Source organism: Balaenoptera borealis, assembly GCF_965194805.1.
Source record: "Balaenoptera borealis genome assembly, chromosome: 17".
NCBI classification, from domain to species: domain Eukaryota; kingdom Metazoa; phylum Chordata; class Mammalia; order Artiodactyla; family Balaenopteridae; genus Balaenoptera; species Balaenoptera borealis.
Genome location: NC_138876.1, coordinates 83,385,898 through 83,406,399, shown reverse-complemented (window position 1 = coordinate 83,406,399; position 20,502 = coordinate 83,385,898). Strand labels below are relative to the sequence as shown.

Genomic DNA, 20,502 nt, shown 5'->3' with positions numbered 1-20,502 from the left:
AGAGCCCCTGCTCCTTCCCCGTCTATCTGTGACGTTTCTAAAACTCCTCTTGCTGTCGTCCTCAGGCGCACTCCGCTCTCGTGGCCTCTTCTTTGCGCCAGGCAGCCCTGCGGGGGCTGCCCCAGGACTAGCCCCGGTCCTCTTCCTCTTGTCAGAGCAACGGAGAGCGTCGGGGGTAAGGGTTAGAGGCTGCCTTTCTCAGCCAGAAATTCAGCAGTTGATGTGGGGTCTCGGCTCGATTGTTTTCCCTGGAGGGCAAACCTGGGCTCTCGTCCGTCCAGGAGAGACACCTGAATGTGGGCATCGTTTCAGACTCTTATGCTGAATTTGTGAGACTTTTTTCAGAGATGGCCTCAAGTCGGTCCCCTCCCTGTGTGACTCATTTGTGTATTTTCTACTTAGATTTTTACAGCTTCCAGAATATCCCACAAACAACAAAATGCAGGCAACAGAATGGGTTTTCTCATTCTGAGAAATCAGTAGCTTTGCTCCAGGTAAGTATCTCTATTTGTGTACTAACCCTTAATCTTTGCAACACTCTTTTCTCTCTTAGGGAGCTGGTAATTATTAAAGCAACAAATCAGAAAATGTTTTTGAAGTTAACTACAGTGCTCTGTATTTGTAATTTTTTTACTGCAAATGAGCTGGAAAATGTTGTCTTGTTTTGTTTTAATCAATACCCAAATGCCTTTGCAGCATGAACAAGGTATTCAGCCAGCCAGGCTTGTGTCTCAGCCTGTAGAAGGCATGTATCCCAGACGGTTGACTATTTCTAGCTACCTCGTGCTGCTGCACCCTCCCAGAAAGCCTGCGCTGCTCCCACCGCCCTCAGCCGCTGCAGGCTTAGAAGTGGGAGAATCAGAGTCCTGCAGGGAGCACAACAGGGCCAGGAGGTTTCAGGGCTCACCTGCAGTGCAGATGAAGGCATCCGCTCTGCACCCCGCGGGCTCCAGGCCCCCCAGAGCGAACACCCATCTCCAGAAGCATGGGGGGCGGGAGTGGGAGCGGGAGCCCCGAGGCCTGGGGGCGTGAGGAGCAGTGTTCCCGCTGACCCGCCATCTCTGTTGCAGTCCCAAGTCTCAAGCAGTCCAGTTAGATTCAAAGAGTGTGGTGCAGCCATCCTCATCCGTCTCTCCTGGGGGGTCTCCCCAAGTGAAGATGTGCGAGAAGGCACCTCTTAACACTTGCAGCAGCTGGTCACACTCAGAGGTGGCCTTTGCCTTGGAGAGAGTGGAAGAGCTGAGCCAGCCCTAGAGGAGGCCCTGGGGACTGGGCCACAGGGACTGGCCTTGGGGGAGTGTGCTTGGCCCCCCCAAGGAGCTGCGGCGCTCGCTCACTCCAGGGCACTCCAGTCACCAGCCACGCTTGCCTTCGCAAAGGTCGCTTTTCAAGTTTACCCACCTTGCCCACTAGGAAAGTTCATCTTTAGGTAATTTTTCTAAAAGTCTAAGATTTAGTGAAGCCAGCTGCAGTAAAAGCCTGTTGGCAGATAGATTATGACCTGTTTCTTGAGGAAATTAAGGTATCCTTTTTCCATTATTTGTTCACAAGGTTATATGGAAGACAAAGTATATGAAATTTAGATTCCCAGACTTAGCAAATAGGTAATAAAGGCTGACTCTCTCGGTAGTATTCTACCACTTTTTTAAGTCACCAAAACGGCCAGTCCAGTTGGTAAAAGCAGGCGTTGAGCTTCAAGCAGATGTGCATAGAATGACAAGGGGTGTGTTTGTTTTTTCTCTGCAAGTCCACCTGGATTAGTAGTTTTTGTTGTCCTGGCCCAGCTTTTCTTTGAGTAGTTTCATCATCGGGCTGGGGGGTGGGGAGGAAGAGGGAAGAAATGAGAGAAATCGGTCTACACGTGAGGGAACAGGGCAGTGAATTTGACCTTTAAGTGTCAGCCTTGTTCTCTTCATCCAGCTTTGCCAGCGTTCTGCCGCCAGCATCACACCCTGACACTCTTCACGTGCTGTTTATTGTATTTGCTGTCCTGGACGTCCTCTCAGAGTTTTTTCCTATATCAGTGTGTTTAAAAGTGGAAGTTAAATGTTAGATTCTGGTAGGGTACTTTAAAAGTACTAAATAGACTAACCATCACAATAAGACAAGGAAAAGCAAAAAGACAGAAAGGAAGAAATAAAACTGTCTCTACTTCAGATGACATGATGGTCTATGTTGAAAATCCCAAGGAATCTACAAAAGAAAAAAAAAAATTCCTAAAACTAGTAAGTCAGTTCAGCAAAGTAGCAGCATACAAGATTAACCTTCACAAATCAGTCACATTTCTATATACTAGCAATGAACCTTTGAAAACCAAAATTAAAAATACAGCATTTACAGTTGCCCAAAAAGGAGTATTTAGGTATAAATCTAACAAAACATGTCAGGACTTGTATGCTGCAAACTACAAAACACTGATTAAAGAAATCAGAGATCTAAATAAATGGAAAGGTGTGCCACGTTCATGGAGTGGAAGACTCAACGTTGTAAAGATGCTGGTTCTCCCCAAAAGATGGTGTAGGCTTGACGCAGTACCCATGAAAGTCCCAGCAAAAATGTCTGTAGATATATCCAGGCCTATTCTAAACTTTTTTTTTCTTTTTGAAATTTAAGGAAAAAATTTATTGAAGATCTGAAAAACAATTTCTAAAATATTGACTTTTCCAGAAAACTGTAGCTACACAATGCATTGTGTCTGTCATGTTAAAACGTGATTAGACACCAATACAAAAACCATGAAACAAGCCACCATTCTCTGACAATCTGAGCAAAGATAAAATGCCTAAGGAGCAACATGGATGACTTGCAAAGGATGGGCTCTTCACTGTAAGCACCGTAAAGAAGGGGGGGCACAAATGGACGAGTGTGTTCAGTTATACACACTGGACGGAACCTTAGGCGCTGGGAATCAGGGCATTTTGTCGTACAGCATTAACACACGTTATCAAAGTGCACGGTGTCAAAGGAATAGAACCGCCAGCATTCAAGCGCAGCTTTGTCAGCTAAGCAGTAAAACACTCTACAGCACGTCTCTCTGTTGTCCATCATTGAATTCTCTGGTAGCAACTTTGAAATGAAAAAAAAAAAAGAAAAAAAGGAGCTGTAACCCCTTTTATTTTCTGTTTAAAATCAAACAGAAAACAAACATCACTTCTGTTATACACTAACGTTTCCAAAGTACATCATTTGTAAAAGAGAAGGACTAAGACACAAAAATGTGTTTACAGAGATCCGAACACGAGTGCGTATAAGCAGCTCACACAGCTTTCCACTCGTACTCAGGAGGAGCCGCTACATAATCACTGGCACTAAACAAAGTTGCAGAGTTCTTTGCCAGGTATTCTAGGAAATCATGGAGGTAATTCAGTAATAAAGCAAGGCTCTTCTCATCCAGAGGTGCATAGGCCAACATTGCTCCAGTACGTACAAATAATCTCAGTAGATGTGGCGCTCCATGCACCTTGGACATGGTGCATCAGGGTGATCTGCGAGGATTTCAGCATACTGTGGTCTCTCATATTCGCAGAGCAGCTGAGTGCCCAACATTACATTGAAGTATTCCTTGATCCCTGCCACAACTTCATGAACAGCATACTCCTTATTTTCTGTGTTTCCTCGAGATTTCTTGTAATTTGCAGAATCCTCTAGAATGGAATCCACATTCTTCTTGGCAGGAAGATAAAAGAGCTGTTTTTGCCAGGTAATTAAGTCCCAGTCTTCACCAAGCCATGGTTTTAGTTCTTCAGGAATCTTTACTTTAACTTCAACTCTGTACATGAATGTTTCCTCATTTTCAACAGTAGAAGCTACTCGGGCCCTTTTCTTGCGAGGAGACTGAGGTGTCTCACTCGTACTACCACCGTCTCCATTTCCAGGTGTTTTCTGTTTGTTCTTTTTTGTTTTCACTTCAACATTTTTCTGTTGCAGACCAGAAGTCTTCTTTCCAGGGGCAACCCCTCTCATCTTCCCCTCTGCGTACTGCTCCTGATTGGCTTTGTCTGGAAATGCAAAGGAACTAGAGTAGATAAAACAGTTTTGAAAAAAGGATAAAGTGGGAGGAATCACACCCAATTTCAAAACTTATGGCTACAGGAAACTGCGGCATTGGTGGAGGGATGACGCTGATCAGTGGAGAGACCTTGTGGAGTGGCCTGTCGGGTTACGGCCAAATGATTCCCGACCAAGGTGCAAACAAAGCGATTTGGTGGAGGAAGGATAGTCTTCAACTAACTGGACGTATATGGGCAAAAAAATAATCTCAACCTAAATCTCATACCTCACAATAGATCTTAGGTTTAAATATAAAACATAAAACTATAAAGAAAACCTTTGGGACTTGTTGAGTAAAGAGTTCTAAGATGTGACAACAAAAGCATGATCCATGGAAGGAAAAATCAGTAAGTTGGACTTTATCAAAATTAAAAATTTTTGCTCTGCAAAAGATTGTGTTAAGAGAATGAAAAGACAAGCTACAGACTGTGAGAAAATATTGCAAACCTTATATCGTAGACTATATAATGAAGTCTCAAAACTCAACAGTAAACACACACACACACACACACACACACACACACACACACATAAGCAGTCCAATTAGAAAATGGGCAAAGGACATGAAGAGACATTTCCAAAGAGGACATCACGTGGCAAATAAACACACGGAAAGGTGTTCGACATGACTGTCCTTAAGAAAAAAGCACGTCAAGACCATGGTGAGATATTAGCATGCTCCTAAACAGCTAAACATGAAAAACTAAAATGAAAAACAGTGAGAACATCGGATGCCAGTGAGGATGGGAAGAAACCATCTCTCATATGTTGCAGGTGGGCGTGTAAGGTGGTGTGGCCCCCCAGGAGCAGAGCTGGCAGATCCTTTAAAAACTGAACATACTTATCCAAGCAGCTGCACTCCTGGGCATTTATCCAGAGAAACAAATATCTGCATTCACACAAAAATCTGTACCCAAGTGTTTGTAATAGCCACAAACTGGAAACAACCCAGACGTTCCTCAAAGGTGAATGGCAAACAAGCTGCGCCACATCCACGCCGTGGACGGCACTCAGCAGTAAACAGGGACGAGCTGCTGATGGCACGGCAGCTTGCATGGATCTCGGGCACATTGTGCCGAATGACGAAAGCCAACTCGACATGCCATGCACCACATGACTCTGTTTATGCGAGGTTCTCAGAAGTTGTGTGGGTGTGTATGAGACTGTGTGAGTGCTGGTTATTCGTTCACCGAGTCTCCAGCCCCTCACGTGGGCTGGCACTTCGGTGCCTGTCCTTCAGGGAGCTGTGTGGAAAGAAGCAGGATGTTCAGGGCAGGAGCGGGTGGACGACGCCCGGCAGAGAGGCGCAGCGGGCCCCCAGCGTCCAGCCGGTATCCAGCCAGCTGCCTCTGAACCTCAGCTGGCCCTGGTCACCCGGCCCTGTCCAGTCACCCACACAAACAGCTGCTGTCAGGAGACGGAGAGAGTGAATTTCCCTCGTGTGTCCCCCTTTGCTTACCGCTTTTGTGCTTGATTTGGACCCAGAATCTTGGTGTTGGCTGTAGGCCACATCCTGCACGCCACGTTTCTGTTGTGTTTGGTGTGAGGGGCTAAAAGACTGTGGGAAGCTTTGAGTCTTGTTCTCCGTGATGCTGAGACCCTCATTCTCAGTTCTGAGTGTTTCGACTTTGTTAACTGCTGGATCCTAAGCACTTAAAATAGTACTTGCTCTTAAATGTTGAGAGAAATAAGAATATGTAACATTAATTATTAAGGCCACAAGCTTTTCAAAAAGTAAACAACATTATTATATATAAACATTGTTAAGGGACTTCCCTGGTAGCGCAGTGGTTAAGAATCCGCCTGCCAATGCAGGGGACACGGGTTCGAGCCCTGGTCCGGGAAGATCCCACATGCCACGGAGCAACTAAGCCCGTGCGCCACAAGTACTGAGCATGGGCTCTAGAGCCCGCGAGCCACAACTACTGGAGCCCGCGAGCCACAACTACTGAAGCCCGCACGCCTAGAACCCATGCTCCGCAACAAGAGAAGCCACCGCAATGAGAAGCCCGCGCACCGCAACGAAGAGTAGCCCCCGCTCGCCGCAACTAGAGAAAGCCATGTGCAGCAACAAAGACCCAACAATGAAGACCCAATGCAGCCAAAAATAAAAATCAATTAATTAATTAATTAATTAATTAAACATTGTTGAAACTTAAGGCAAAGTCTAAGAAGTCTTTGTGATGTATATATATATTTTTTGCAACTAAAACAGGATTTTTTAAATTGTGGTAAAATGTACATTACATAAAATTTTCCACCTTAACCATTTTTAAGTAGCATTAAGTACATTCACATTGTTGTGCAGCCGTCACCACCATCCACCTCCAGAACTTTCTCATTTTCCCAAAGTGAAGCTGTGTCCCCATGAAACACTAACTCCGTAGCCTCTGTCAACCACTGTCTGTCTCTGTGAATTTGTCTGTAGGGACCTCATATAAGTGGACTCATACATTATTTGTCTTTCTGTGTCTGGCTATATTCTTTATTTTAGATAACTTATTGATAACTTTTTTATTCTATGAGTGACACATATTTGTTTTGCAAAATATAGGAAATACATAAACCAAAGGAAGAAAATAAACGTCACCTTTAAGTTCTACTCAGATAACCACTAACAACATTTTTTTATCTTTCAGAGAGAGAGACATTATAATTTGTTGTCTGCTTTTCACTTAGCAGGGTATTGTGAATATCTTTCCGTGTCCTTAAATATTTTCTGTGTAACCATTTCAGTGGCTGCCTCATAACTTTTTATAGTTTTTTTATTGAAGTATAGTTGATTTACAGGGTTTCAGGTGTACAGCAAAGTGATTCAGTTATACATGTACATATATGTATATATTCTTTTTCAGATTCTTTTCCATTATAGTTACTACAATATACTGAATATAGTTTCCTGTGCTATACCGTAGGTTCTTGTTGTTTATTTTATATATAGTAGTGTGTGTCTGTCAGCCCCAAACTCCTAATTTTTGCCTCTCCCTTTCCCTTCTGGTAACCGTAAGTTTGTTGTCTATGTCTGTGAGTCTATTTCTGTTTTGTAAATAAGTTCATTTGTATCATTTTTTTACATTCCACATATAAGTGGTATCATATGATATTTGTCCTTCTGTTTGTGACTTACTTCACTTAGTATGTTGATTTCTAGGTCCATCCACGTTGCTGCAAATGGCATTATTTCATTCTTTTTTATGCCTGAGTAGTATTCCATTGTATGTGTGCACCACAACTGCTTTATCCGCTCCTCCGCCGATGGACATTTAAGTTGCTTCCATGTCTTGGCTATTGTAAGTTGTGCTGCTGTGAACGTTGGGATGCATGTATCTTTTCGAGTGAGAGTTTTCTCCAGGTTTATCAGATGCATCGTAATTTAATGAACAGTCTCCTTCCTGTCCTTGTGCAGTCAGGCTCCAAGGTCTGTCTGTCTGTGTGCCCCTGACTTCATCGTCCTGAATGGCGGCTCCTTGGCATTTGGCCTGGTGTCTGTGGAGCAGGTCTGCCTGTGAGCAGCTCACTGACCAGGCCATCTCTTCTTTTTCCAGGATGACGGAGCTTTTCAGTTTGATTGACACCATGTGGCCTCCAGTGGCGCCTCTGAAAGCACCAGGCCACGGGCCAGCCTTCGAGGTAAGCCCAGCACTGCAGCGTCCCCCAACCCCACGCCCCCCATCGCACCTGCTCTGTGGCCACCAGGCGCTGAGCCAGTGCCAGCCCACAGTGCACATCCCAAGAAGCCCAGGTCCAGAGGGAGGGTGGGAGCCGGTACAGAGATCCAGACCCATTCGCCTCGCTCACAGGCTGGGGCCTGGCTGCCTTCCACACGGTGCCGCATGCATGCCTCCTGAGGTTACTTTACGCGACGCCTCTCGACCCCGATCGTCACGGGCCACTGCGCACTGAGGGTCTCAGCCTCGCACCGAACAAGAAGCGGGTGGTTTCCCCACCACCTTCCAGTCAGTAGTAGAACCAACGCTTAGTCACCAATTAGAGCAAAAACTCAGTAAACAGAATCCATGGGTATCGGTTCACCCACCAGCTCAGCCAGGGATTTCCCTTTCCTTCCTCATCACATTGTTTATGGTAGTCAGTTGCTCACAGGTAGCAAAATCGATGGATGAAAATGTGTGCCTCCTCCCCGCCCTGAGCCCTGTCCAGCAGGCTAGCAGCGGCTGCTTTGGGCTTTAGCTCCCCAAGCTGAGAACTGGGGCTACCTTGCTTGTGTGGTAGCTGACTTCCTAGCACAGGCCGAGATGGTGGGTCTGTCCTGTGCTAGACCAGCAGCCTAGTGGTCAGGAATGCCAGTTCTAGATTACTTCCCGGGAAGACGTTTCTAAATGGTGTCTTCAGTGTACTCTGAAGAATAAACTTCTAAGATGAAATCTTGAATTGGTAATAAACTCAAAAGCACAAAAGTTCTTATGCTTGTTTCCAGAGAGAAACAACATAACCCGTCTCTTACAGAGCCTTCCAGAGAAACAGCCTGCATCTGTGAATAAAGAGGTCTTTATTAAAGAGTAGATTTATATTAATAGTGTATTTGAGTCTTTTAACAATACATTCATGTTCTACTTTTGCCTTCATTTTGAACAGGAAAAAACTCATCTGCCTCCTCCTAGCTTCTGTTATATCCTCACTGCTCATCCAAACCTGGGACAAATTGATGCAATTGAAGAAGACTCTATTTCGAAGCTTTACCAGCCTCCAATTCCCCGCTTCTTAAGAGAAATTCTCCAGGTGGCGTCTTTGTTTGTACCCTGGTCTCAGTTACTTTGCTGTGTCTGTGAGCTTAGGGAGACATTCCTCTCTGTTTTCAATACCTTTCCAGATTGATGGCCCCTGTACCCGTTGCAGTTTCTATGCCAGAGTGATTTACCAAAGACCACAGGTAATCCATCTCTCTTTCTCAAAACGTGTTGCATAGCTTATTAAAGGATAATCTCTCTCAGAAACTGCTGGAGTAGCAAAAGAGAAAAACACTGCTGAACTTGAGCTGTGTGCACTCTGTGCTGACGCGGTGGTCAGCCCGTTCCTTGTGCAGGTGGGGCTGCAGCCCCTGGTGAAGCGCCGGGCGTGCAGCTGCCGGGGTGACCCGCCCGGTTCTCAGACCGGGCCCGTCGGCTCCTCTCTGACACAGGCAGGCTGTAGAAAGGAAGAAGCAGCTGGAGCCTCCTTTCCGGGGTGAAAGTGGGAACCTCAGGGTGGAGCTCAGCCAATTCTAGGGTCTCTTTCTTCCACCGTCGAGAGGAGCCTGTGGTCGCCGGGCGGCACCCAAGTCAGAGGGCCGAGGCCGGGGGAGGGCTGCTCTCGGCCCTCAGTCCTGCAGGAGCCTCCACTGGACCTCAACTCAGAGCCGGACAGCCACGTGTCACAGCCACTCCCTGTTCGCTCGTAGGCACTTGGGAGAGATTCAGCACCTGTCCCGGAACTCGAGGGCTCTCGTCTCCCTCACTGTAACTTTCTCTAACTTCCTGTATGTAATCTCCCTCCCAACCACGTGAGCGCGCTTCCCCCCCTCCCCCACCGAGTCACAGCTCCTGACCATGCCGTCACCTCCTCCGCCCGGTCGTGTCAACCGCCACGTGGGATCCTCAGCCTGACCACACCATCCACGCCAGCAGCACCAGCTGAACCTCGTGCCAGCCAGGTTCTCGCAGGCCAGCCCTGCTGGCCCCCTGACGGGGGCCTTGCCAGCCAAATCCTCGTCCCCATTTGCATCTACTGGATCCTCATGGCAAGTGCCATTGTGTCCTCATCACCTCCCAGAGGCCCCATCTCCCATTACCATCGCGCCACGTTGGAGTGCAGGAACTCCAACATATGAATTGGTGGGGCAGGGAGAGGCAGCGGAGGGGGACATAAGCATTCAGTTCGTGACCATTCCTAACCCCTGGGAAGCTTACATCTAGCAGGAGAGCAGAGTGTGTGTGCTGCCGGTAAGACGGTGTGCTGATCAGCACCCTAGCTGTGTGAACACATGACGTTGGGAGGAGGGGCACGGCTCCTTCCTGGTGGGTCAGAGGGCGAGCAGAGTGGAGCCAGGGACGGGCGGGTCTCCCCCGCAGAGGAGCCCTTAAACCAGCTGCGAGGTGGGCACTCACAGGGCTCAGCCGTGTCCTGGGGGCTGCTGACCAAGACAGGCAAAGGCTATTGCGTGTTTTGAAATACTTATTGAAATGATACCAGAAATTGTTAGTGTTAATAATAATCATCTAAGATTATTGCTTTTAAAAAATAATTTTGGCTCTAAGAAAAGCTACTAAGGTAACAGCCTGAGTGTGTCCTTGAATCCTAGGTGAACAGTTTGCTTCTGGAGCCAAGGGAGGTGTGGCTGGTGGTGACCGACGCTACTCTGCAAGCACAGGGTGAGGGCTCGGGCCTCCCCAGAACTGTGCCTGTGCGCGTGGCCCCCTCATGCGTGCTGGACCAGGAAGTCCGGGACGCGCTCTCTGAGGCCACCTCCAAGAGCGTCTTCTTCAGGGACGCTCTCCGAGACCAAGGTACGCGTTCCTCTTCCTGACAGCTCTGATGTGGTGACTGAGAGATGCCAGAAAATGGCTTTGTGGGTTCTTGATGCCTCTGTGTTGCTCTGGAAATGCAGGCCCCATCCCGAAGTCCACTGCAGACAAGACCCCTGTGATGGCCACACGGACAGAACCAGAACCCCCTGCGTGCAGTGCCGGCGCAGCAGCAGGAGGTGCCAGTGGTCACTCAAGGGTGGTCTGTTGGGGTCACACTTTACAGGTGCAGAAGCCACCTGAAGCCACTGCCTGGCGCATCACTTTTTAAAACAAATAAAAAGCTAGAACATTTAAACACATGCTTTCATCCCTCAGTATCCACCCCTCTGCGGACACCAAGACCTGCAGGTGCTCAGGTCCCTTCTGTAAAATGGTGGTATCTGCATATGAGCTGCACACATCCTCCCACATTTTTTTTTTTAATAAATTTATTTATTTATTTTTGGCTGCGTTGGGTCTTCGTTGCTGCACGCGGGCTTTCTCTAGTTGCGGCGAGCGGGGGCTACTCTTTGTTGCCGTGCGCGGGCTTCTCATTGCGGTGGCTTCTCTTTGTGGAGCAGGGGCTTTAGTAGTTATGGCACATGGGTTCAGTAGTTGCAGCACATGGGCTCTAGAGCGTAGGCTCAGTAGTTGTGACCCACGGGCTTAGTTGCTCTGCGGCTTGTGGGATCTTCCCGGCCCAGAGCTCGAACCCGTCTCCCCTGCATTGGCAGGCAGATTCTTAACCACTGTGCCACCAGGGAAGCCCTCCTCCCACACTTTAAATCTTCTCCAGATCACTTACGAAACCTAACACGATGTCAGTGCTGTGTAACTACTTGCCGGTGTGCAGCAAATTCAAATTTTGCTTTCTGGAACTTTTTTCCCAAATATTTTCCATCCACCGTTGTTTGAATCCGTGCTAGTTTGAATCTGCAGATGCAGAACCTGCAGATACAGAGACCTAACTGTATGCTTAGATTAGTCAGTACTTTTTTCCAGGAATCAAAGTAGGATCCTGCCTAGACTGTATATTTTTCAGTGTATATAACTTGCATGACACAGAATTTGCCTTTATGAATGGAATTTGAACCTAGTGTTTGTGTGCTCTTACAGCTTAGTGCACAAGGCTTTGGGCTTCCTTTCTGCACGGTGCTGTGTCTCTGGACACACGGGAACCGCACAGTGGTGCCCTTGGCTCCCCCAGTCCCCCCAGCTCCCAGGAGGCTGGCAAAGGACACATCTCTACTGGCAGGAGAACTCGCTTGTTTCAAACCTCAGAGCTGCAATAATCTGAAGTGTCTCTGTTGGCAGGTCAGGTTGTTTGTGTTGGACGAACTGTCCTCCTGCTTCCAAAGCCCCAGCTGGGTGTGGCCTCTGGTGCCTGGGAGCTGACGAGCCCTGTGAGGCTGGATGAGCTGGATTCTGTCACTCGGGTCAACTCCATTTGCAGCGTCCAAGGTGGGTAGTCGATTTTGATGGAAGAGGTATTTGTATTTCCTTAAGTATCAAACTTACCTTATATTCATTTGCTCATTTGTTCATCAAGTATTTGTTGAGTGCCTGACATTGGATGCGTGACAAAGATGCGACCAGATACAGGACGGCAGCCTGCAGTGCTCCGAGTGCCTGTCGCCAGGACCTCACCTGTAGGAGGCACGGACAGGAGCCCTGAACCGAGATGGCAGGGGAGGGGGGCTGGTCAGGTGCAGGGTGGGGGCAGGAGGAGAGCAGGGCTTACAAAGGCTGCTGACAGGGCAGGTGGATAAGCGCCAGAGTCTGGGAAGAGGCTGCAGGGGCATCTGGAGGGGCCGGAGGGGCTGCGGCCTCAGGTAGCACCCAGGGTCGGGGGCGAAACAGGGCAAGGAAGTAGATCTGCGGGTGGATTAGTCAGGAGGAAAACTGACAGGTAGGGTAACAAATTCAGTACAGGGGAGCGAGATGTGGATGGAGGGCAGGAATGTCTGTGAAAGTAATTTGCTGAATTAATTTCCAAAAAGTACAGAAATTCCAGAAGTAACATTGAGGGCCTGTCTCTTCCACCCTTGGGCCACTAGATTCCTGAACGCCACTGTGGTTTTTTTGAACAGCAAAAGCTGTGATGCCACTGGTGCTTGAACCCACAGCCCCTGTGTGCTCGTGAGACTGAGCACGTGTTCGTTGTGTTGAGGCCGTTTGGATTTTCCCTTCTTTGCGTTTCCTTTTACCGTTAGTACCGAAACATAACTGCTACAGCCTGGTGGTCCTGAAGAAGGCAGGCTCTGTCCCCTGTGTCCGGGTCCCCACTTCCTCATCTCTGCAGCAGGGGTAACAGGACTGACCCCAAAGCCTTGCTGAGGAGTAAATGGAGCTGGTGGCGAAGGCGGACACTGAGCGCTCCCTGCTCCGGGCCGGGCGGAGGGCGGCTGGCTGGGGGCTGGGGGCTGCGGGCAGTGACGGCAGGGGTGGGGCGCCAGGGCCCTCGGGATTGCTCTGGCAGAGTTGGTAAAGGCCTTCCAGACAGGTGAGGGCACGTGGAAAACGCCGGGCAGCCGTGAGAGCTTCGTGTGCTGGCGGAGCGGGGCTGTCGTGGGCAGGCCGGCCCTGTGCCGTTCTGCTGTCCCCGGCCGTGTTAACGAGGTGGGATGGTCAGATTTTTGTCTTAAATGAAGCGATTCTTTCAGCACCACGGACCGACTGTGGTGCAAAGCCCTGGCTGGCTGTTGGCAGGAAGATGATTGCGCTGCTGTTTGGAGGAGCACGGGGGAGGGTGGCCGCGAGTCTGGAGGCCGAGAGGGCCAAACTCGAGCAGACTCGGGCAGCCTGTCCACAGCCTGTGGTTTCCAGCCGCCCGCCGAGAGGCTCCCATCCCCTCACCTCTCTCAGAGAGGGGTCGCTCCCGGGCTCAGAGCAGGGAAGGGTGAGGAAGCAGCCCCCAAGTGACAGTCCCCACCCCTCCCGCTTGGGCCTTAGGGGACCGCAGGCATCGCCACCACCTGAAGCACCACTTTATGAGAAAATGCACCTGAAGAGCTGGCTTCCTGAGGAGGGTTTGGAACCTGACCCACTCTTACCTGCAGCCAAGGGAGTAAGAAGCACAGAGGTGCCAGCAGAGGAGAATGTGTAGACACTTGTAGGGACAGAGAGAAGACCCGATTTTTCTGAAGACCCTAATATTTAAAAAAAAAAAAAAAATTATAGTGAGCTTTACAGAACACAACATTAACCGTTTCAGAGTGAGAAACTCAGTGGCTGTCGGCCCATTTACAGGGTTGTGCATCCACCTCCTAGTCTACATCTTGGCTTTTGTCATCTGAGTGGCTTTGAAAACAAAGTGGCAGTCTAGTTTTCAATCCCAGTGTCATTGAGATGAAACTCACCCTTTTAAAGTATACAGCTCACTGTTTCTAGTGTGTTCACACAGTTGTGCAACCACGCCCACTAACTAGCCCCAGAGAGGAACCCCCGTCTGTCAGCAGTCACGCCCTGTCCCCGCCCAGCCCCCGGCTCCTGCTTCTCTACCTTCAGCCTCATGGACACTCATGCGCGTGAATTGTGCGCTGTGTGCCTCTTGGTTTCTGGCTGCTTTCACTCAGCAGGACATTTTCGAGGCATTTCTCAGCCTGCATTCCTTTCTGTGGCTGAATATTCCATCGTATGGGTAGACCCTGTTTTGTTTATCCATTCATCAGTTGATGCACATTTTTTTGATACTGCGATTCATGTCGCTGTGAATATTCACGTAAGGCCTTTGGGCAGACATCTATTTTCCATTCTTCGGGTGGGTTTGCGTGGGCCATGATCGTAACTAGAGAGCAGCAGCAGATCTGGGAGGAAGCTGTGCCCCCGCCATAGAAAGCAACCCTTCAGGGGGACAGAGCTGAGACTGAGATTGGGCGCTCCCGGTGCAGACAAGGTGACCAAAGGGCAGCATCAGGAAGTGTGGCCCACGGTGAGAGATCCAGTGTCTACTGGGGCCTCTCTGGAGAAGGGCAGTGTTGGTGGAGGGTCTCTGGCCAGCACCACCCGTGGAGCGACACCTGGGCAGTGGAGGGAGAGCTGGGCCAGCACAGTCCTCCTCGTGCCCCCAGAGCAGAGCTCTGTGACAGGTCACACCCCCTGCGCTCCACGTCCTCACCAGCGTTTGGTGTTCTCAGGGCTGTAGGTTGTCAGCCATTCTAACAGGTGTGTGATGGTGCCTCATTGCTATTTTAGCTTGCGTTTCCCTGACCACATGGGTTGTGGAGCGTCTTGCATGTGCTTATTTGCCATCTGTATATCTTCTGTGGTGAGGTGTCTGTGAAGGGCTTTGGTCCATTTTTTATTCAGGTTGTTCATTTTCTTATTGTTGAGTTTTAAGAGTTTTTTCATATATTTTGGGTAACAGTCCTTTGTCAGATAGGTCTTTTGCAAATATTTTTTCCTGTCCCTGGCTTGTCTCTTCATTTTCTTAACAGTGTCTGCAGACCAGTTTTAATTTTAGTGAAGTCCAACATCAACTTTTATTTTTCATGAATTGTGCTTTTGGTGTATCTAAAAACTCGTTGTCTGATCCAGGGTCACCCAGATTTTCTCCTGTTTTCTTCTAGGAGTTTTATAGTTTTGCATTTTACACTTAAGTCTATGATCCATTTTCAGTTAAATTTTGTGAAAGGTGTAAGGTCTTTCTGGATTCATTTTTTTCCCATGTGTTTGTCAGTTGTTCTGTCACTGTTGAAAAGACTGTCCTTTCTCTATTCAAAGATCAGTCAACTATATTTATGTGGGTCTATTTCTAGGCTCTCTATTCTGTTGCACTGATTTATTTGTTCTTTCACTGATACAACACTGTCCTGATTATGGTAGCTCTGTTGTGTGTCAGTCCTCCAGCGTTGTTCTTCATTATTGTCTTGGCTATTCTAGGTCTTTTTGTCTTCCATATAAACTTTAAAATCGGTTTGTTGGTATCCACAGAATAACTTGCTAGGATTTTGATTGGGATTGTGTTGAATCTGTAGAGCAACTTAGAAAAAATGTACATCTTAACACTGTTGAGTCTTCCTGTACGTAAACATGGAATATCTCACCGTTGATTTCTTTCAGCAGAGTTTTGTAGTTTTCCTCATATAGATCTTGTACATATTTTGCTACACTTATACCTAAGTATTTCATTTATTTTAGCTAATGTAAATGGTGTTGTGTGTTTTTAATTTCAAATTTCCTTGTTTATTGTTAGTATATAGGAAAGCAATTGACTTTTGTATTTTAACCTTGTATCCTACAACCTAGCTACAGACATGTTTGTAGTTCTAGATTTTTTGTTGTTGATTCTTTGGGGTATTCTACAGAGAAAACTGTCATCTGTGGACAGGACAGTGTTTTTCTTCATTCCCGACCTGTGTACATTTTATTTCCTTTTCTGGCCTCTCGCATAAACTGGGACTCCCAGCACCAGGTTGCGTAGAAGCGGTGAGAGGGGACTTCCTTGCCCTGTTGCTGATCTTAAGGAGAAAGCATCAACTTTCTTTCTCACCTTTAGGTAATGATGTTAGCTGTAGGGGTTTTGTTTTTTTGTTTGTTGTTTTTTCTGCTAAAGATAATCTCTTTATTCCACACATTGAAGGAAAAGAACCCTGCTCTTCTCCTACCGCTCTCTTCCTTCCCCTCCAGTTGGTTCTGTGTGTTGCTAAGGTTGATGCTGTTCTGTAGCTATAAAGCCTTGCACTTTGTCTACAGGTTGATCCTCAAAGATGAAAATCAATAAGTGGTATTTTGGGACTTCCCTGGTGGTCTGGTGGTTAAGACTTCGCCTTCCAGTGCAAGGGGTCTGGGTTCAATCCCTGGTTGGGGAGCTAAGATCCCACATGCCTCACGGCCAAAAAAACAAAACATAAATCAGAAGCAGTATTGTAACAAATTAAATAAAGACTTTAAAAATGGTCCACATGAAAAACATCTTTAAAAATGGTATTTTTATGATTATATAAATATTTTTAGCTGAACGGGAAACTAGTCTACACACTCTAGTTCCTTTCTTCTGTGGTTTTTTTCATGGAGTTTTATGTTGACTTTTATTTTCCTAGCACTGCCTGCCCTACACCCTAATTTTTCTCCCAAATCCTCAAAAATGGTGACAAATCTTTGGAGTCATCCTTTTCCTTTGTAATCTCCCTCCTGGAGCCTTCTGTCCCTCTGAACCAATCTTGACTAGTTGCTCTGTTGTCAGCTATTGTCCTGGACCTCCCTTCTATTAATCATTTAGGTTCAATTCATTCTTTCCTAAATCACATAACTTCTTTGTTGGTTTATTCTGTCTGTAGGTTTTTTGTAAATGTTCTTTACCAAGTTGTGGAAACCCCCTCCTTTCCTAGGCTACTGAGAGTTTTTATCATGAATGGGTGTCGGATTTTGTCCAACACTTTTTCTGCATCTATTGATATGATCATATGATTTTTCTTTAGTCTGTTGATATGATAAATTACAGTAATTGATTTTTTAAAATACTGAACCAGCCTTGTAAACCTGTAATAAATCCCATTTGGTCATGGTATAATCCTTTATTTTATATAGTTGGATTAGATTGCTAATATCTTGTTAAGGACTTTTCTAACTATGTTCATGAGAGATATTGGTCTGTAGTTTTCCTTTCATGTAATGTCTTTATCTGGATTTGGTACTAGGTGAATGCTGTCCTCAGAGGATGAGTTAGGAAGTATTCCTTCTGCTACTATCTTCATGGAAGAAATTATAGAGTACTGGTATAATTCCTTTCTTAAATGTTTGATAGAATTTATCCGTGAACCCATCTGGGCCTGGTGCTTTCTGTTTTGGAAGATTATGAATTATTGATTCAGTTGCTTTAATATAGGCTTACCTTGTTTTATTGAGCTTGGTAGATCGTGCATTTTTCACACATTGAAGTTTTGTGGCAACCCTGTGTCAAGCAAGTCTATCAGTGCTATTTTTCAACAGCATTTGCTCACTTTGTGTCTTGGTGTCACGTTTTGGTAATTTGTGCAATATTTCAGATTTTTTCATTATGATTATATTTGCTGTGGTGATCTGTGGTCAGTGATGTTTGATGCTACTATTACAAAAACATTATGACTTGCTGAAGGCTCAGATGATGGTTAGCATAGTTTAGCAATTAAGTATTCTTTAATTAAGTGGGTTTTTTTAGACATAATGTATGTATTGCACACTTAATAGACTACAGTATAGTGTAGACGTAACTCTTATATGCACAGGGAACCCCCCAAATTCATGTGACTAGCTTTATGGCAGTATTCGCTTTATTGTGGTGAGTGGTCTGGATCCGAGCCCACAGTGTCTCTGAGGTGTGCCTGTAGGTCTCAGCCTATTCAGATCACTAGTTAATTCTTGTGGGAGTTTTTGCAGATTGTGTCTTTCAAGGAATTGGTCCATTTCACCTAAGTTATTGAACTTGGGTGCATAGAGTTATTTCTGACATTCCTTTATTCTCCTTTTATTACTGATCCACGGGAGCAGTAATGACGGCCCCTCTTTCATTTCTGATATAAATAATTTGTTTCTTCTCTCTTTTATCCTTGGTTATCCTAGCTGGAAGTTTATTGATTTTTATTGACCTTTTCAAAGAACCAACTTTTGGGTTTCTTGATTTTTTTTCTATTGATTTCCTGTTTTCAATGTCATTGATTTCTGCTCTAATTTTTGTTACTGCTTATGTTCTCCTTACTTTGTGTTTTAGTTTGCTTCTCTTTTTCTTGTTTCTTAAGATGAAAGCTTAGATTATCGATTTTAGATGTTTTCTAATATTTACATTTAGTGCTGTAAACTTCTCTAAGCACTGCTTTTGCTGCACCCCACAAGTTTTGTTGTGTTTTTGTTTTCATTTAGTTCAAGGTATTTTCAAATTTCTCGAGATTTCTTCTTTGACGCACGTGTTATTTAGAAGTGCATTGTTTAATCTCCAAATATTTGGGGGGTTTCCAGTTATCTTTCTGTTATTGATTTCTTTTTAATTCCATTGTGGTTTAAGAGCACATTTAGTATGATTTTTATACCTTTAAATGTGTTAAGGTGTGTTTTGTGGCCCAGAATGTGGTCTGTCTGGATGAATGTCCCATGAGAGCTTGAGAGGAAGGTGTGTCCTTCTTTTGTCGGATGGAGGCGTCTGTAAACATCAGTCAGAACCGGGAATGGTGCTACTCAGTTCAACTATGTCTTTATGATTTTCTGCCTGTGGATCTGTCAGTCACTGGTAAGGGGACTTGAAGTCTCCAAACACAATATATAAAATACAGCCATGGGTCTGTTTCTCTCCTCACAGTTCTGTCAGGTGGCTTCACGTGGTTTTAGCAGCCTGTTGTTAGGCAGACACACATTAAGGACAGATACGTCTCCTAGGAGAACAAACCCCTTTCCCATGAGGTAATGCCCCTCTCGATCCCTGATGACTTTCCTTGCTCCGAAGTCGGCTGTGTCTGAAATTAATGTAGCTCTCTAGTTTTCTCTTATTAGCATGAGCATAATATAACTTTTTCTATCCCTTTGCTTTTCATCTCTTTGAGTCTTTGTGTTTGAAGCAGATTTCTTGTAGACACCGTAGAGATGGCTCACATTTTTTGTCCGCTCTTAAGAGTCTCTTTCTTATATTTAGACCATTGACATTTAAAGTGAATATTTCTATCATTGGGTTAAGATCTATCATATGTATTTTTGTTTTCTGTTCCTTGCTCTTGTTTCTTTTTTTGTTTTCCACTTTCTTCCTGCCTTTTCTCATTTTTTTTTTCCCCCTTGGCTGCACCAGGTGGGATCTTAGTTCCCCGACCAGGGATCAAACCCAGGCCCTTGGCAGTGGAAGCGCCAGGTCCTAACCACTGGACGCCAGGGAAGTCCCTGCCTTTTCTCATTTTAATTGAGCATTCTGTATGATTCCATTTCCTCCTCTCTCTCAGTGTGTCAATTATACTTCTAGAAAAAAGTTTTAGTAGTTGCCCTAGAGTTTGCAGTGTACACTTAGAACCAGTCAGATCCACTTTCAGGTAACACTGCCTGCTTCAGGGTGTAGCCGCGCTGTCAGTCTCTCCCTCAGTCCCTTATAACAGCTGTCATTCACTTCACTTACTCACAAGGCATAACACTGAACCCATCGTTGCTATAGATCAGTGTAGAACAACAGAGGTTAAAGATTTTACTTTACCCTCATTTATTCCTTTTCCAGTGCCCTTCCTTTACTTCATGTAGGTCCAGTCTCTGACCTATATCATTTCATTACCTTCATTACCGTTTTAACGTTGAGCACTCTGGGGGTCTCTCGGAAGCTGTCCTGCAGGCGTGCAGGTGGGTCAGTGGATGTGTACAGGCTGTTACCACAGTGCAGCCAGACCCTCCGAGAAGGCCCAGCTGACTAGGGATTAAGAGAAGACGAAGCCCAGCTGCAAAAACCAGGGGTGGGCCCAGCCTCCCACACAGGAGCCCCTGGCCAAGGCAGAGACCAGGCAGGGACCAGCTCCCAGCTGGACACAGGGACGGGACCCCCTGCCCTCCAGCCAGCCGTGGGCTGGCCCAGACTGGATTCCATCAAATCCAGGATAGCCCCTCAGCCGTGCTCTGCTCTGCCCGGCCTGCCCCAGGCGGGGCTCTCAGCTGGCCTCAGGGTCTCCCTCGGCCGCCTGGACCTGGCAGGACAGTGAGCGTGTTCCCTGAGCAGAGCTGGGACGGACGCAGAGAGCGGTCTGTGCGTCAGTCACTCACTGAGAGCCAGCAGCGCCTGCCAGGAAGACGTCTCCAGGAGGTGACGGCGCCCACGGCCTCCCTCCCCGAGAGTCGGCTCCCAGAGCTGCAGGGACTTCCTTCCAGTCTGTTTTTGGGGACAGTTTTGCAGTTGGTTTTATCTTCCTTGCCCCACTTGATACTCTGTATCTGCCGCTTGCTGGTGGGCGGCGATCTTCCCTGCGCTATGCAGGGGGCAGAGTCCTGTCCTCAAACCGGGTGTCGACCTCGACCTAGA

The 20,502-nt window shown here is 46.7% G+C and overlaps 1 protein-coding gene and 1 pseudogene across 9 annotated transcripts in view; one reads left to right on the top strand and one right to left on the bottom strand.

Annotated features, from left to right (window-relative positions):
- The window catches only part of SPIDR (scaffold protein involved in DNA repair), a 358,224-nt gene that overhangs the window by 328,508 nt on the left and 9,214 nt on the right, over positions 1-20,502 (top strand). For 6 of the 8 annotated variants that reach the window (XM_082364143.1, XM_082364144.1, XM_082364147.1 and 3 more), the window contains 6 exons: positions 7,596-7,680; positions 8,644-8,787; positions 8,879-8,938; positions 10,346-10,550; positions 10,652-10,747; positions 11,865-12,011. In XM_082364143.1, coding sequence (XP_082220269.1) covers positions 7,596-7,680; positions 8,644-8,787; positions 8,879-8,938; positions 10,346-10,550; positions 10,652-10,747; positions 11,865-12,011 — 737 coding nt within the window. The remainder of the gene's footprint in view (positions 1-7,595; positions 7,681-8,643; positions 8,788-8,878; positions 8,939-10,345; positions 10,551-10,651; positions 10,748-11,864; positions 12,012-20,502) is intronic. The other 2 variants (XM_082364146.1, XM_082364145.1) reach the window with 1 other exon arrangement.
- LOC309615031 (mortality factor 4-like protein 1) lies at positions 501-7,588 on the bottom strand (annotated as a pseudogene). The gene is made up of 2 exons (XR_014249802.1): positions 4,892-7,588; positions 501-3,998 (listed from the first exon to the last, which is right to left on the bottom strand). The product of XR_014249802.1 is annotated as a mortality factor 4-like protein 1 (transcript).